Raw genomic sequence first — 15,315 nt, 5'->3', positions numbered from 1 at the left:
CTGATGCATTCTTATTGTTCTTCGGTAAAAGTCACCTAATGCTATTTTAAGTGCTTTAGGTTCTTTCTTAATAAAAATTTTAGAACAACATATATCATGTCGCAATAAAAAACTTTTTTGAAATATTTGCACGTTCTATGTAGAAATAATTTCATTTTATGTTTATAGGAATTTTGATCCACGCACTACATGCGCGGTGGGATCTTACTTGCTCTACAAATCAGTGTTAAGCAATACTACTCAATTACTTAATTATTTAAGAGAAAGTAGTATTATATTTTCACAATATTGCTTTCTTTACAATGAAAATTCTATGACCAAGTTCTTAAGAGTAATTATTGAAAATATATATTTATGCATATAAAGATGCTTATACGATGATTTTATCTTGGTTTAATAAGAGAAACTCTTTAGAAAGTTGTATATGAATAGAAGTTCACCACTGCCATATATTCACACTTTTGTTCTCCTCTGAAGCATTCTGCCTGGGTGAAATTTTGTTCTTTGTGAGGTCTTTAGCACGTAGTTAACCAGTTTTCTTCCAACACCGAGAAGCATGTAGTTAAAGCGTTTTGAAGTTGGACGAGAGAATGTATGCAACGCATTATGAATATTAAAGAACACCACAGAAGAGTCCAGCAAAGAAATGTGTTGCACACTGCACTTGTTATTGAGAGAGAATATGTAAATATTGAGTACGTATCATTCCAGTTGGAAGAGCTACTACCACGATACTAAGTTGACAATCGCAGTCGTGGATAGACTAATTAGAAGGGATTATTTCTTAGGAATGTTGTGTAGCCTGATCTATTCAGTTTGTTAAAATAACATTGCTAAATTGATTATTTAAGATGTTATATTCGTGGAATTTTGCATTACTTATTTGACTAGGTCTCAATATAAATAGTATGGAAATATGAATAGGTGCCGTATAACACTGAATAAACTAAGTAGATGACGACAACACTAATTCCAGTTAACAACAGGTTATTTCCCTTGTACTCAGAATATAAAATTTTCAAAAAACCTAAAATCGTGTGGTACCTTCATATAAGGGGTGATTTTGATACGGCGATCTAGTCAGAACTCGAAATACTATCTTACAGTCAAATCAATTGGAAAGTATGGCTAAAATATGTAAAATAATGAAAATAATGGAATTTACACCAAGTGACAAAATTATTCCACACGTGGTCAAAATGACCACATCCGTTGTCGATAGTGTATCAATACAGTTTGTGGTCAAAATGAGCACTCCGTTGTCCATTTGACAGTGGGATGTTGACAACGTACCGTGGTCAAAGTGAACAAATTTGTGGTCGAAATATTAAAAATTTAGTACACATGTACTCATAATGACACCATTAGTGATCAGATGACATTGCTGACAGAGATATACTCTCAGCCTGTGTGAAATGAAACCGGCTACACAACCAAAATTCTTTTCCAAAAATTATGTATTCAGGAGATTTTGAGAATTCTGTCGCCCTTGCGTATAGTCTTGCAAAATTTGGATGGACGCAGTATCCGGTTCGAAAGTTTTCGAAAGTTTCTAGCCGATACACATAATAGCCGTAGCATTCGGGCCATTTTCTCAGGAAATTTAAACTTGTATTGTACAAATAGGGGCGCCAACAACATCCGTTTTCACAAAAAAGAAAAAAACAACAACAAATATGGCCGTAATGATCTGGTCCGGAGGCATTATGGATTTTAATGAATTTTTATGGATTTTTTAATGAAAAAATATGCGGTTTAGCAAATAATGTGAAGTTTAAAATATTGATACTGTTCACAAATAATACATTTGTGCATTTTTTTGTCAATTAAAATTTTGGTTGAATGAATTATAATGCCGGATTATAAAGATTTTCATAGTCAATCGGTGTCAAATGGACAAAAAAATCTGTGTTTTCCTTTCACGGATAATGGTTGTTTTACGAATAATCCCCGGTAATCGAGATTCGACTGTAAATAAAAACAAAACGATTTAAGAGCGCACCTTAAACTTCACCTTTACGAAATTTTGTTTGGGAAGTACCCGAAGGAGTGGACCGATATACGCCATATTCGAAGCAAAACACTTACTCCCATCGAGAGTTAGTGTGCGTACACTTTTATCGAAAAATATGAACTTTTGTGGGGAAGGGAGTGGGTCGATATGACCCACCTTCGAACTTGATGTAAACTTGGACAAAATATTACAAGGTCCAAATTTTGGACGGAATCGGTTGATCCGTTCGAGGGTTATTGTGCGCTCCAGCCAGCCTGACAGACAGACGGACATGCTAAATCGACTCCAAATTGTCTGAAACGGATTTCGTCCAAACAGGCTTGGGTCTGGATAATGGATTTATTTCCACTAGGCACTTTTTATACCCTCTTTATTCTAAAGGCTGAGGGTATAAATATAGGGAATCTATATTAAAAGGCGTACAATATCTTTACATCATCTTGCTCGCTCTATATCGATACGTATTTTAATTTAAAATTGTCTTTTTCGTTTTTACTCTACAATTTTTCTGTCGATAAAACCGACTAATACTTTCCGACTTGCTTCTCTTTATGACATATACATATACATATATATAAATGTTAGCACAATTTAGAAATTTAGCACAATTTCGTGACAATTCACCTTTGGCGCCATAAAAATTACTATGGAAACTTTGAGGTCTCAGTGGCACGTGTTAACATTTTCCGATTGTGCTCAAACTTTGGCAATTTTTAAATCTAACAAAACTAAACAGTTTAGGGTGTGCCTCATAAAAAAATCCTACATCGATTTTCCCCCTTTGATTTAAAACCAGTCTAATACACACATACAAATTTAGTTCTTTTCCCTACTGGCATTTTCGTGAGGATTCTTGGGTGTGTTTGGAAGAAGCAGAGGCGACAACTGGCCGTAGTATAAATGAACATGACCATTGTGATTATAGCCAGTTATTACCTGTAGGTTTTGGTGGGCTAAACAAGAAAATTGTGAATACAGCGCCGAAAAGAAAGTTAAAAACTTAAATTTGTGACAAAATGCATCGGATTCTTAGTGAGTTACAAAACAAAGAAACGTTTTTTTAACAAATAATTAACCAAAATATTTTCGAACAGATCTCTTGATTCCAGTGGCTTCCATATTGGTGGCAGTGGAGTGTAACACAGTGCGAGAACGGAATCTCTTTGCAACTGAACTGTTTCAAACGGTAGCTAGTCAAAGTCAGGATAAAAATGTCATTATTTCGCCAGTTGCTGTGCAGACAGCTTTGGGACTACTTTACTATGGTGCCAATGGTAACACCGCCAAGGAATTGCAAAAAAGTCTTCATGCTACGGCCCATGAAAGTAAAGATGGCTTAGCTCAGGGCTATCACACACTATTGCATTCGTTTATAAAATCGAAAACTGTACTTGAGATCGCCAATAAGGTATACACCAATGATAAATTGAAAATTTCTTCCGAATTTCGTCGCATAGCCCAGGATTACTTTGATTCTGATGCAGAACCTTTGGACTTCTCCAATGAGACATATGCTGTCGACACAATAAATAGTTGGATGGCAGAAAAATCGAATGGTAAAATAGATCATGTCATTGATTCCATTGATCCCGATGTGAATATCGCTCTGATGAATGCCATATATTTCAAGGCAAAATGGGCTCGCCCCTTTATGGATGATGCCACGTCGGATAGGGATTTTTGGCTTACAAATGAAAAATCCATCAAAGTGTCCACCATGTTTGCCGACAACTGGTACTATTATGCCGATTATCCTGATTTGGATGCCAAGGCTCTTGAGCTATTTTTCGAAAACATAGATCTTACCATGTGGTTCATTTTGCCCAACAAGAGAGATGGTCTCTACGAATTGGAACAAAAACTAAAGGGAGTCGATTTTAAGGAGCTTGAAACCCTCTGGGAATGGAAGAGTGTAAGCGTATATTTGCCTAAATTTGGATTTGAATTCGATACTGATCTCAAGCCGTTTTTGCAAAAGGTATTTCACATTATCAAATAAGCCTTTTAAAGGAGAGGGGAATGTTTTAATTACAAATTTCCTTTGTCATTCTTTTATTTAGCTTGGCATCAACACCATGTTCTCGAATGCCGCCGACTTTACAAACATGTTTCACAATCGTGCCGGTAGCATGCGTATTTCAAAGGTGCAACACAAGGCTTTCATAGACGTTAACGAAATTGGCTGTGAGGCTGCTGCTGCAAGTGGTAAGTTGTCTTTGCCTTATACCGAAGTGACGAGTGGGGTTATTAATCTTCTTTACATTCTTGTTTTCTGCGTCGTTTGCTTTTTACTCTTGTACAAAAAAACACAGTGGCTGTTGGCGTTCCAATGTCATTGCCTTTGGATCCGAAGACATTTGTTGCTGATCATCCTTTTGTTTTTATAATACGTGACAAGACCGCAGTCTATTTCGCTGGTCATATTGTAAAATTCTAGCGAAGAAGAAGCATAACAAGAACAAATAAAAGTAACATTTATTTTACCGGAAATTTCGTTGTAGTTTGAAAACTTTTTATTTGCTATTTATGGGCTGTTTCTCTAAGACAATTCGAAAACAAAAAACGTTCGAACTATTACCAAACTCTTGTTATTGTGCAAACTTTTGTTACATTAAAAACAAAAATTAATCTAACAGTTTTCAAAAACAAAAGTTTGGTGGTACATATTTCGAACTAATTTGATTTCGAATCATCTTAGTGATACAGTCCTTAGTTGCGATCATGAAAGGGATATTTTAAGGTAAGTTTAGTTTCGATTTTACTTACATTGGATTCTTCAAATACGGATATTTTCGATATACCACTATGTCAGAGGTAAGGTGCAATGTATGCACTTTTATTTTTAAACATAACCGGTGCTATAGTGCTATGGTCCATAAGTAACGCTAAAGTATCGATATACGTTGAATATGCTACCAATAAAAATTAATGTTAACTCATTCTTGACCATCAGAATATTTGCCAATTCCTTTTTTTGTTTTGTTGCAGTTTGTGTTTAAAAAATATCTAATTAAAATCAAAAATTGCTTTCATAACAAAACGTACCGAACATTTCTTAAATTAATTATTAAAGCATATTCACTTTGTGTATGTATAGTTTAAGAACTATACAATATTGCTATATGTTACAAAGTAAAATCCTATTTCTGTGTTGGATATTTCTATTGAATTCTACACTTTATTATTATATTAGTAGACAACTTTTTATACGATCAATATGAGTTGTACTACCTAAAGATGACAATTCACAATATGTCTAAAATCATAAAATTTCGCTTTTTCTCAAACGAATAGGAAAAATATGAAACCATGTTTGTTTACTAAGCTACAAAACTTTCCCATAGGGGGTTCATAATTAAACCATATTAACTTGTCATTAGTTATCTGTCTATCGCTGTGGTATCCAACATTAGCGCTTGCTACAAATTTCCACAATTATCCGCCTTGTTTCGGTAATGAGGCTCCCATGGACGTGACTTGACTGCACTCCACAATTGTCAACATATTTGGCCATCTCACGCAGTTTCAAATGCCACCATAACTACAATAAATTAATATTGCATTTCCTTTATGGCCATAGCTGCTAAATGCAGGCAGGCAGCTATATAAACATTTAAGACTTTGTAATGGCCAAAACAAGTGTCAGCTTAAAAACTAAATGTGTTTTCACATTCATATGTGGCTATATGCATTTGTAGTTGCACTGGTAAACCTATTTTAAATTGCATGTACACTTTCCTTCGTGGCGAAACTCTGGATGACGAACTGAATTGAAGTATATATGTCAAATCATTCACAGTCGAAAATTGCAAATGTGTGACTCCAAACAGAACGCGTTTTACACATTGTATTTGCATATTCGAATTGTCTTGACCTTATAAAGTGAAAGCATTGTAAAAATTAAAAAAAAATAACAACGATAAATATCATACATGTAAAGAAAGAATGATGCGTGTACATTAGAGTGACCAGAAAAAAAAGAAAAAAAATATTTTTTGTGATGCATATCCCCTTTTTTCCATTTGATCCAAAAATCGTATATATGAAATTTTATTGCGATCGGTTTACATTAACCAGTGCGATCTTTGTTTCCATAGTAATTTGTATGCGACCAATGGCGAAAATGCTCTAAATGCCGCAATTATTGTCCAGTCGATGAAAAATGTTACTAGAGGAGACTAAAAAACCTATCCTACAAAAAATTTTGAAAATTGGGTAAGGTTTTCAGATCATGATTTAACCACATTATCTAATCGAAATGGCTAACATTTTTAATTAAGTCTTCTTTGTAGGTCAAAACATACCATGTAAAACATTTTCGATACAGATCCACGTTTTGATATACATAGCTCCCATAAGACGTAACTAACGATTTTCAGTTTTTTTTATGATTTTAGCCACATTATTGTAACGAGATGACTGAAATTTGGTATAAAAAAACATGTCTACAAAGAATTGTGTGTTTAAATCCACGTTTTAATGTAGCCCGCCATAGAAGAGGTGCGCGGCATGTTCTGCAGTTTAAGCCACATTACTTATTTGTATACCCTCCGTCATAAGAATTTGAATTATAAAGATTTTAATATAGGTGAAGCCAAAGTTTGCACTATTATAATTCACGAAATCTTTTGATCTAGCTGCTATTGACTGTTTAGCGAACGCAGCATCGCCGTAATCTACTGCCAAAGGTCAAACTTTAGTGTTATATTTTTACTGAAACCCCTATTTTTAGGGTACAGTATTTGATTTTTTGATTGTGGTCTGGATCATATCCTTCCAGAAGAACGGAAACGGCTACTAAAAAAATATAAAAATTTGCAAAAAAATTTGAAAATATTGCGAATTTAATTGCGTTTTTCGTATATCGTTTCCACTTCAGTAAATAGCCTGACACATTCGCGCTTTTGCGGAAACAAATGTTTAAAAAATTTAGCGAAATGAGAGCTGTATCCGATGTATCCCAAAAATAAAATCCACGGTTCTGGATGGATTATACTGAAATACGTTTAGACCGAAGTATTTTTTTATGGTTCATAGTGAAATCGGATGCGGATAAAAAGTGTATGAACTTCGTGCAAATTAAAAGCATTATAGAGTTATTGACATACTAAACTGCAGACGATGCTACATCTTAGCGGTCGAAGTAATAGTCCGATCAAAATAGACATGCGTATAAGGGGTAAATAGCAAAAATTCCCACAAAGCTGAATTTTGGTGGAGAGCTAGGGTTAGCCATTAGAAGCAACGTCCTAAAAGTTCCCATCGATCCCATGTGTGCAAAACAAGTTATTCGGGGTCAAAGGTCATTTTTGGAGGCATTATTCAGTTTTTTTTTAATTTTTCTCAAAAACGGTAAGACTTAGCAAAAGCCGGCTAAAGTAAAAGTTGTAGATTCAATAATTGTCTACAACAGTGGTCTTTATGATTCTTAAAAAGACTTACCATTTTCGAGATATCGCGATCTAAAGGTCAAATAAAGAATTAGCCGCGTAAGTACATTATGAGGCGAACCGGTTAAAGTAACGACACTATGTGTTAGATACTTCCGTAAGCTTTCAAACGATATCCACTTTCGGTACGGTAGAACCGGGTCTAACCCGGTTTTTAAATTTGGCCTTTCGGGTCGAATAACCGGCGAACCGGATCCGCAACCATTGAAAATTATACATTTCCGTAATCAGGGAAACAAACCCTACCTTAGGATAAAACTTGAAAAAAATCGGAGAGTTTTCGTTAGGGTCGTTCCCGTTGGGCTTTCGGTTATACATGTGGGTTAAATGGGCTATTTTCGCATAAAATGACTCTAACATTGAATAACTCTACTAAACACGCTCCGATTTTGTTGGTTTATTTTTTAGAAGATAGCTATAATTTCGCTCTTCAAGAAAATATATATTTTTTGGGGGACAGACCCGATTACTTCGCTTATTTTAGCCGGTTCGTCTGAATATGTGCATATTTCCCTTATAAGTTCATAAAAATCATGTGTTTTTTAGAACAGCTATATCTCAAGAATGGTTCCTCCTAGGAAAAAAATTATAAAAGTCAAACTTCTAGATAATTTTCCTGTCTACAATATTTACTTTAGTCACTTTTTGATTTGATCAACCGTTTTCATCGTTGCTTCTAATGGCAAACCCTAGCTCTCCACCAAAATTCAGCTCTGTGGGAATTTTTGCTATTTCAATGTCTATTTTGACCGGACTATAAATCTTGGCAAATGCATATAAATAAAAAGAGGAGAATTTGCGGTGTTGGTATACCGCATGCGCATCAAGTGATTTTGATTTTCTCGATTTACACGCATTTTAAAATAGCGTAGTACCCGATTCTATTTTATTTAAAATTATTCCCCATTTAAATGGACCCAAAATTTGTTTGAACATTTTTTGTAGGATTCGTTTTTAGCAACAACAAATACTGGTTACATTTTTTTATCGATCGGACCATTTAGAGAGTTTTCTTGAAAATGCAACTTTGGACCCATACAAATTACTATGGAAACAAAGATCGCTATGTTAGCACGGGTTAACCTAACCGATCGCCATAAAATTTCATATATGTATGCATAAGGGCTTTGGATCAAATGGAAAAAAATTGGGGGGTAGGAAATCCAAACAAAAAATGTTTGTTTTTTTGGGTCACCTTAATGTACATGTATCTCCCACATAACAGTACATTCCGATTTTAGCAATTTTGTGGATTTTAGCTAATTTTTCACACAACCGATTTTAACACTAATCTTATTTTTTAGCCGTGATCTTACCCTTGCGCACATAACATTTTTTGTAAGAAAAATAACACCATACATATATCTGAAACTACAGGTATGTTGTTTCTGCCGAAAAAGTCTTTGTAAGTGTATTGAAAGTGCATTGAAAATAAACTTATCTGTATTAAATAACACTAAAATCAAATAAACCGAAAGCAAAAAAGATTAAAAATTGTATTATGTTTACTTTATATTATAATTTTTATAAAGAAAAAAAAAAAAACAGTAAGGAAACAATCAAAGTCGGGCGGGGCAGACCACTGTGAATAAGTCAAATATATATGGGATCTATATCCATATCTAGACCGGTTTCATTATAATTTGGGACACTTATTTCTAGAACAAATTCAGTCACACATTTCAAATTTCATCCAAATTTCGTGAGAAAATATATATGGGAGTTATATCCAAATCTTAACCGATTTCAATATAATTTTGCAAACTTGTTCTAGACTTAATTCTGTCACACGTTTCAAATTTCATCAAAATCGGACAAATTTGTCGTGATTGGTACCCTAAATACCTAAAATAGGGCGAAAATAAATATGGGAGCAATTTCCAAATCTGAACCGATTTCAGTATGTATAATTTAACACATTTTTTCTTGGCCTAATACCGTCATACATATCAAATTTCATCAAAATCGGACATAAATAGCGTGATTAGTGCACCAAATACCTAAAAATAATCTTCCCCAAGATTTATTGGAATTGGACAATAAATGCGACCTGTACTTTGATTACAAAATATGTTTTTCAATGCTGATCTCTTGTCAGTCCCATACACCGCATAGTCTAAAAATATGACTAATTCCATTATATTTGTTCGACACTGTATGCCGATCAACAACAGTCGAAATGATATGTGTATCCACAGGATGATTGAATTCTCTGTTGATGTGGGGAGGCCAGTGTAAACAACCAGGGGAATGAATAAATGTAAACAAAAAACCCCAAACATATTTTACAATAATAATAAAAAAAAATACTGGGTGGTTTTGAATGCAAACACGACCATAAAATTTTCAAGAACCAGTATTTTTCAAGTTTTTGTTTTGTTTAGCCCAAAGATGTGTCAAGAGACAGAGCTAGATAATAAAAGAGATCTCACTCTTAATAATAAAACAGCTCTTGTTCAAGTGGAGACTTGTTCAAGAGCAACAAGATCTGTTGAATATACCATAAGATCGCGGTTTGTTTATGTTTTGTGAGCGCATTGTCTGTTGCTGCTTCGACAGCAGGCGTTGTTGACTTCAGATAAATGTTGTTTTGGGTGTCTGTCTTGACTTTTTCCAAGTTGTTGCTGTCAGTCTTTAGTGTTCACTGTTAAAGATACAAAGTACTCCTTAACAATAGAAGCGGATAACGTTACGAGAGCGTGTATTTTTTTATATTTTTTTGCGGGCAAATTTTCGAAGTTTCTGTTTTATGAGTTTGGCCTTTAACAATTGATGAGTGTTTTCATATTAAGTTTGATTGTGCCAAAAATATGGAATTATCAGATGTTCCTGCAGGTCCAGCGTTAAATGTCATTTCATGTGTAAACTTGCAACAATACTGAAACAGAATGCAACCCGTTTTAATGCAAGTGTTTGGTCATTTGTGTCAGCTGGGAATGAAAAGACGCTTTTGTCCAACTCCAGAATATTGCATAGATATCTTTGAAATATAGCAAAATACTATATAGAAATGTCTTTATAAGTGTAAGTGTGTGTGATTATGCCTACAATGTAAAACTAAGAATAAAAATAAATTTGGAAAAACTACTTAGAGTTTGCGTGACGCTGTAAATATAGATCGATGCTTGAAAGTTTTTTTGTAATATTAGTTTTTTCTTTTGTGTTTTGGCTTGCCATTTGTTTTTACAGTAGTTTGTGTGTGTATTTGTGCGTCCGTTGTGACCAAGACGACAACAAGCCAAGTTAAGATAGCCAAAGTCCTTCTAGACTGCTTAATAAGCAGCAAGCAAGCTTCATTAAAGTGTCTTGCAACACAAGTACAAGTACTGCTCTAACACAACAACAGCAACAAGTAACAACAACAAGACCACTTATAGAAATACGTGAAAAAGTGCAATCGACCGACGGTACGTTCCAACAACAAGCCAAGAAACACAACCGGCCAACTCAGTGGCAATTGCGGCATCACAACCGAATACTTTGAAGGCTGTCGTTGGCAGTTATCTATTTATTTCTGTTCTTGTAGTGGTTGCAGTTGTGGCAGTGGCATGGCTTTTTATGCAATTTAAGCCTCAAGAATTATCAACCAACGTTCTTGTCGTTTTTTTGCGCGTTTCTTACTTTCGAGAGTGAATGTGTCCCAAGACATAGTTAGTTTCAGTGCAGTGATGTTGTTCTTGTTGTTATAGTGGATTTTCTTGGCCCATAACCAAGTACCAGGCGAGTAAAGAAATATTTCGCTCATTAATGAAAAAACCGTTTGCTAAGGAAACAACAAACCAACGACACCAAAAAAGAAAAAGGAATCAATAAAAGTACCCCATGAAAATGCAATAAAAAGCGAATTAAACGTTTAAAGTCCCATTCAAAAGTGGCAATAAAACCTCTCTTTAACACGACAAAGAATAAATACAGCAGCCAGCCGCAGATAAAATCGAAACAATAACCAACCAGTAAAATCAACAACTAGATTTGTGGTTAAACACACAGCCTATCATAATTAAAAATCGTTCAGCAAAATTAAAATGTTCAAAATACTGTTCCAGTTAATAAAACACAGCTAATACATGGGTGATAAAAACAGCAATAAAATAAATCAGGAAATTCCAAATTTGAAATCATAAAAATAATGTAATAAAATAATGAATTTTTAAAAAAGTCTTTCAAAATATCCACCAAACAAAGCTGGCAATTGTCTTCAAATAAAAAAATTAGATAATAAATCATGAGATTGGAATTAAAAGTTCTTAATAATTTATTTCAATAAGAAATAGCTTACCACTTCCCTAAAATAAAAAAATAATGTATATTGTGTGAATTTCTATAAGCCAATTTAATCTAAATTGATTGCCAGTGAAGTTATTTGTGAAATATTAAATACAAAAATAAGTATTTTACCTAAATATGTGATTGCGGGTGTTTTCTACAAAAGTGTTTGTGTTTCTACCGTCATAAATCCTACTTTATATTGAAGGATACTCAGTCGGCGTTAAACAAACAAAATGGATAACTTTCAAACAACAAATGGTCCGGAATTAGAAAGGTGAGTTTCTTTATAATTTTGATGAACAGTGCATACATTATTAATTCCAAAAATATTTTCGTATGTAAACAGTTTAATGTTGATTTTCCTTGTCGCTACCCTGTATTATTACTACTGATTAATTATTTGGAGCTAGCGCATCGGTTGTTATAATGTATATGGAATAATATATCCATTTTAATAAAATATTGTAATTTTTTACAGTTCGCTATTTTGCTAGCATTACTATTAAAATTTAAAAAATATGTATGTATATTAATAACTAGTAAAAGGAAAGCGTTAAGAAATGTTTGTAGCCTCCAATATGAAATATTTTGAACTAATATGGAATAATTCTGTTGCGAAAGTAACAATAGCCACAATCACACCAAATACATGATGTTAGTTAATTCTGTCACCTAAAAATTTAAAAATAACTAAAATCGCGCGGCACCGCTATATGGGGTTTGTACCACCACGTGGGAATCCTAAATACCAAATTATAGCTAATTCCGTCTACAATGTAGCTAAATACGTCAAAATACATGAAATCGGACGGTACAGGTATATGGAGGCTATACCAAAACTTGGACCTATGTATGTCCACAATTTTTGCTAGATAAGTTCTTGACAACTAGGCACGAAAATGCCAAAACCACAGCTTGTGTGGTGTGAAAATGTAGATAAAAACGTAAAGATATTTGAAACAAATTCAGAAAAATAATGCTGATAAAATTTTCAAAGTAACTGAAATGGGGTGGTACCGTTTTGGGGGCTATACGAAAACATAAGCCTATGACCACAACATTTGGTCACTACGAACCTTAAATGCAATATTACAGCCAATTTAGACCTAAAATGTAGATAAAAATTTCAAACAGCTGAAACCTTGCGATACCGTTATATGAGGGCTATTCCAAAACATGGACCTGTCTCCTCCATTATTGATATATAGATTTTGTGTTCACTAGCAACCCTAAATGCTGAATTATAGCTAATTCAGTCTGAAAGCGTTGTCAATAACTTTAAAATATCTGAAATAGAAGATATGGGGAAGTCTCTCATGTCCCTTATGGGATGTTTGTGGAACAATTTTTATTATTATTGGACGATATGGGGGCTATACCATGGACCTAAGTCCATAATTTTTGGTAAATGAGTTTTCTGACCTCCAGGAACCCCAAATGCCAAATTTTAGCCAAACCGGTCAAAAAATGTGGCTAAAACGTCAAGATATCTCAAATCGGCTGGTACATTTATATAGGGACAATATCAAAAGAAGGACCGATATAGCCCATCTTCGAACCTGCCTACAAACAAAAGACCCTTCTTGCCATAATTTCAGCGTCCTATATCTGTTTTTGTGGATGCTAGAGTAATTATCACAGATAGACGGACGAACATGTATAGATCGACTTATAGGATGGTAAATGATTATTTAAATGAGTTACAAAGTGAAAAACAAAAATTAATATACCCTCCATACTTTGGTGGAGGGTATAAAATACACAATGATTATAATTGAATGTGGTTAGACTTACGACTTTGTCTTTTATAAATTTTCATGTTTTCGTTGGGACACACGACGAAATTTGATGAATTCAGGAATTGTTTTATGTCTGGTCAAAATGTGAACTTTTTTTGGTAAAATAGAAGAAGTTAACCCAAAAGTAAGGATATATTATACAAATATTTGATACAAGTTAGTTTTCGCGTATTTGCTCCAGTGTTCGAAAATAAACACTACGGCATAGTACACTACCAAGGTGGATAGGTTGGATAGGTACACTACGATAATGTACCGCTTCACTACAAAATATTTTAGTAATACTGTACCGGAGCACAACGAAAATCGTACTTTACCGACTGTGATACATTAACATTTTTAGTGTACCGACTGCGGTTCACTATGATTTTTTATTAAACCGGCTGCGGCACAGTGCGATTATCATAGTGTAGCGGTTAATTAAAACATAACATACCGGTAATGCAACACACATGTGGGTTTTGTGAATTGTGCACGCTAAAGATCGTGGGTTCGATTCCCAGGCCAGTCAACATCAAATTTTCAACGGTGGCAAAATACCCCTCAGTGATATTGGCGACATTTCCTGAGTATTTCAGCCTTGTAAAACTTCTCTACAAGTGGTGTCTTAGGACACGTCGTTCGGACTCGGCAATAAACAGTAGGTCCCATATCATTGAGCTAATATGAATCGAGGTGCACACATTTATATGAGAGAAAAATCCCTTGTCCCATCTGGGATGTTTATGGAACAATTATATTACAAGTTTTTGTTTTAATAATAAGCGCAAACATAGTAAATACAATTGAAGATTATGCAAATTAATCATAAATGTAAATCTGTAATTTTTAAGTCAGTTCCGAATTTTGAGAAAATTAGTAGAAATATGGAAGAAAAATTGCAATCAATACTTATTTTTTAATTACTTGTAAAGCTGTACCAACAAATTTATGTGAACAACTTCTTCCCAGCAAAATAAATTGGAAGTTGTGCAATGTGGACTAGTTCTTTCACGGCGTGTTTTGATGCAGTTCAAACGGAGTCGTGAAAAAGGCACTACATTCCTCACATTTTAAGTGCATTTGGATGCAATCCAAAGAATCACATCCACTTGTCACATTTTAACAACATCCGGATGCAGTTCAGCAGAGTCGTGAAAAAGGCACTCCAATTCCTCACAATTTAACAGCATCCGGATGCAGTCCAAGCGGAGTCGTGAAAAAGGCACTCCGTTCGCTACATTTTATTAGCAGTTATTAGAGATCCCTACAAGTACATAAATCAGATTGTACATCTCTACATTTTCCAAAAAGAGATAAGTATGTTAACATTTCCAAAAATTTGTTAATATAAAATAAAAAATATTTAATTTGCGAACATATTTTCGGTAAGAAATGGAGTGCTGTTGGAGTACATGTCGAAATCTTAACTGGTGATGGGAAGACAGTATCAAACTCATTTGGCAGGTGAAGCAAGAACAGTTCAGCTTGGATTAAATGGAGAGCGGAGGAAACACGCATGGTTGCGATTGAATTCAATGGAGAATTTTCATAATTTGTGTTAATGTAATAAAGTTCTTAATATTTTTGTTTTACACAAATAATAAATGCATTTTATTTGTTCTGGGATATTTTGTAATAGCTTGCACACATTCCGCAGAATGTATCAAAACACGTGCTTTGGACTGCATCCTATTCTAACCCCAAAGGTTTAGTTAAAATGCAATGCCAAAGGGTCAGTTAAAATGCAGTGCCAAAGGGTCAGTTAAAATGCAGTGCCAAAGGATCAGTTAAAATGCAGTGC

General features: G+C 34.3%; 2 protein-coding genes across 3 annotated transcripts in view; both read left to right on the top strand.

The window, feature by feature from the left end:
* Positions 1-1,110: 1,110 nt before the first annotated feature.
* On the top strand, positions 1,111-4,504 carry LOC141404946 (serine protease inhibitor 42Dd-like). The gene is made up of 5 exons (XM_073988801.1): positions 1,111-1,122; positions 2,835-3,046; positions 3,109-3,992; positions 4,075-4,219; positions 4,327-4,504. Exons 2-5 carry the CDS (start codon positions 3,031-3,033, stop codon positions 4,449-4,451), a joined length of 1,170 nt encoding a protein of 389 aa, XP_073844902.1. The 5' UTR covers positions 1,111-1,122; positions 2,835-3,030; the 3' UTR covers positions 4,452-4,504.
* Positions 4,505-10,092: 5,588 nt separating this feature from the next.
* Positions 10,093-15,315, top strand: part of pk (prickle) — a 411,335-nt gene continuing 406,112 nt past the window's right edge. Inside the window, exons 1-2 of one of the 2 annotated variants that reach the window (XM_073957487.1) lie at positions 10,093-10,488; positions 10,654-12,007. In XM_073957487.1, coding sequence (XP_073813588.1) covers positions 11,967-12,007 — 41 coding nt within the window. In that variant the 5' untranslated portion in view covers positions 10,093-10,488; positions 10,654-11,966. Of the gene's footprint in view, positions 12,008-15,315 lie in introns of both variants that reach the window. The other variant, XM_073957486.1, reaches the window with a different exon arrangement.

The sequence above is a fragment of the Musca autumnalis genome, unplaced genomic scaffold (genome assembly GCF_047663935.1).
Source record: "Musca autumnalis isolate F117 unplaced genomic scaffold, ASM4766393v1 scaffold_5, whole genome shotgun sequence".
Lineage (NCBI taxonomy): Eukaryota > Metazoa > Arthropoda > Insecta > Diptera > Muscidae > Musca > Musca autumnalis.
Note: the sequence above shows the minus strand (reverse complement) of the source record. Positions and strands in the feature narration are given on the sequence as shown.

Excerpts from the sequence above, each read along its gene's own strand:
- LOC141404946 (XM_073988801.1), top strand. Across the intron at positions 3,993-4,074 it reads TCAAGCCGTTTTTGCAAAAG|CTTGGCATCAACACCATGTT; the intron begins GTATTTCACATT and ends TCTTTTATTTAG. Across the intron at positions 4,220-4,326 it reads TGAGGCTGCTGCTGCAAGTG|TGGCTGTTGGCGTTCCAATG; the intron begins GTAAGTTGTCTT and ends AAAAAAACACAG.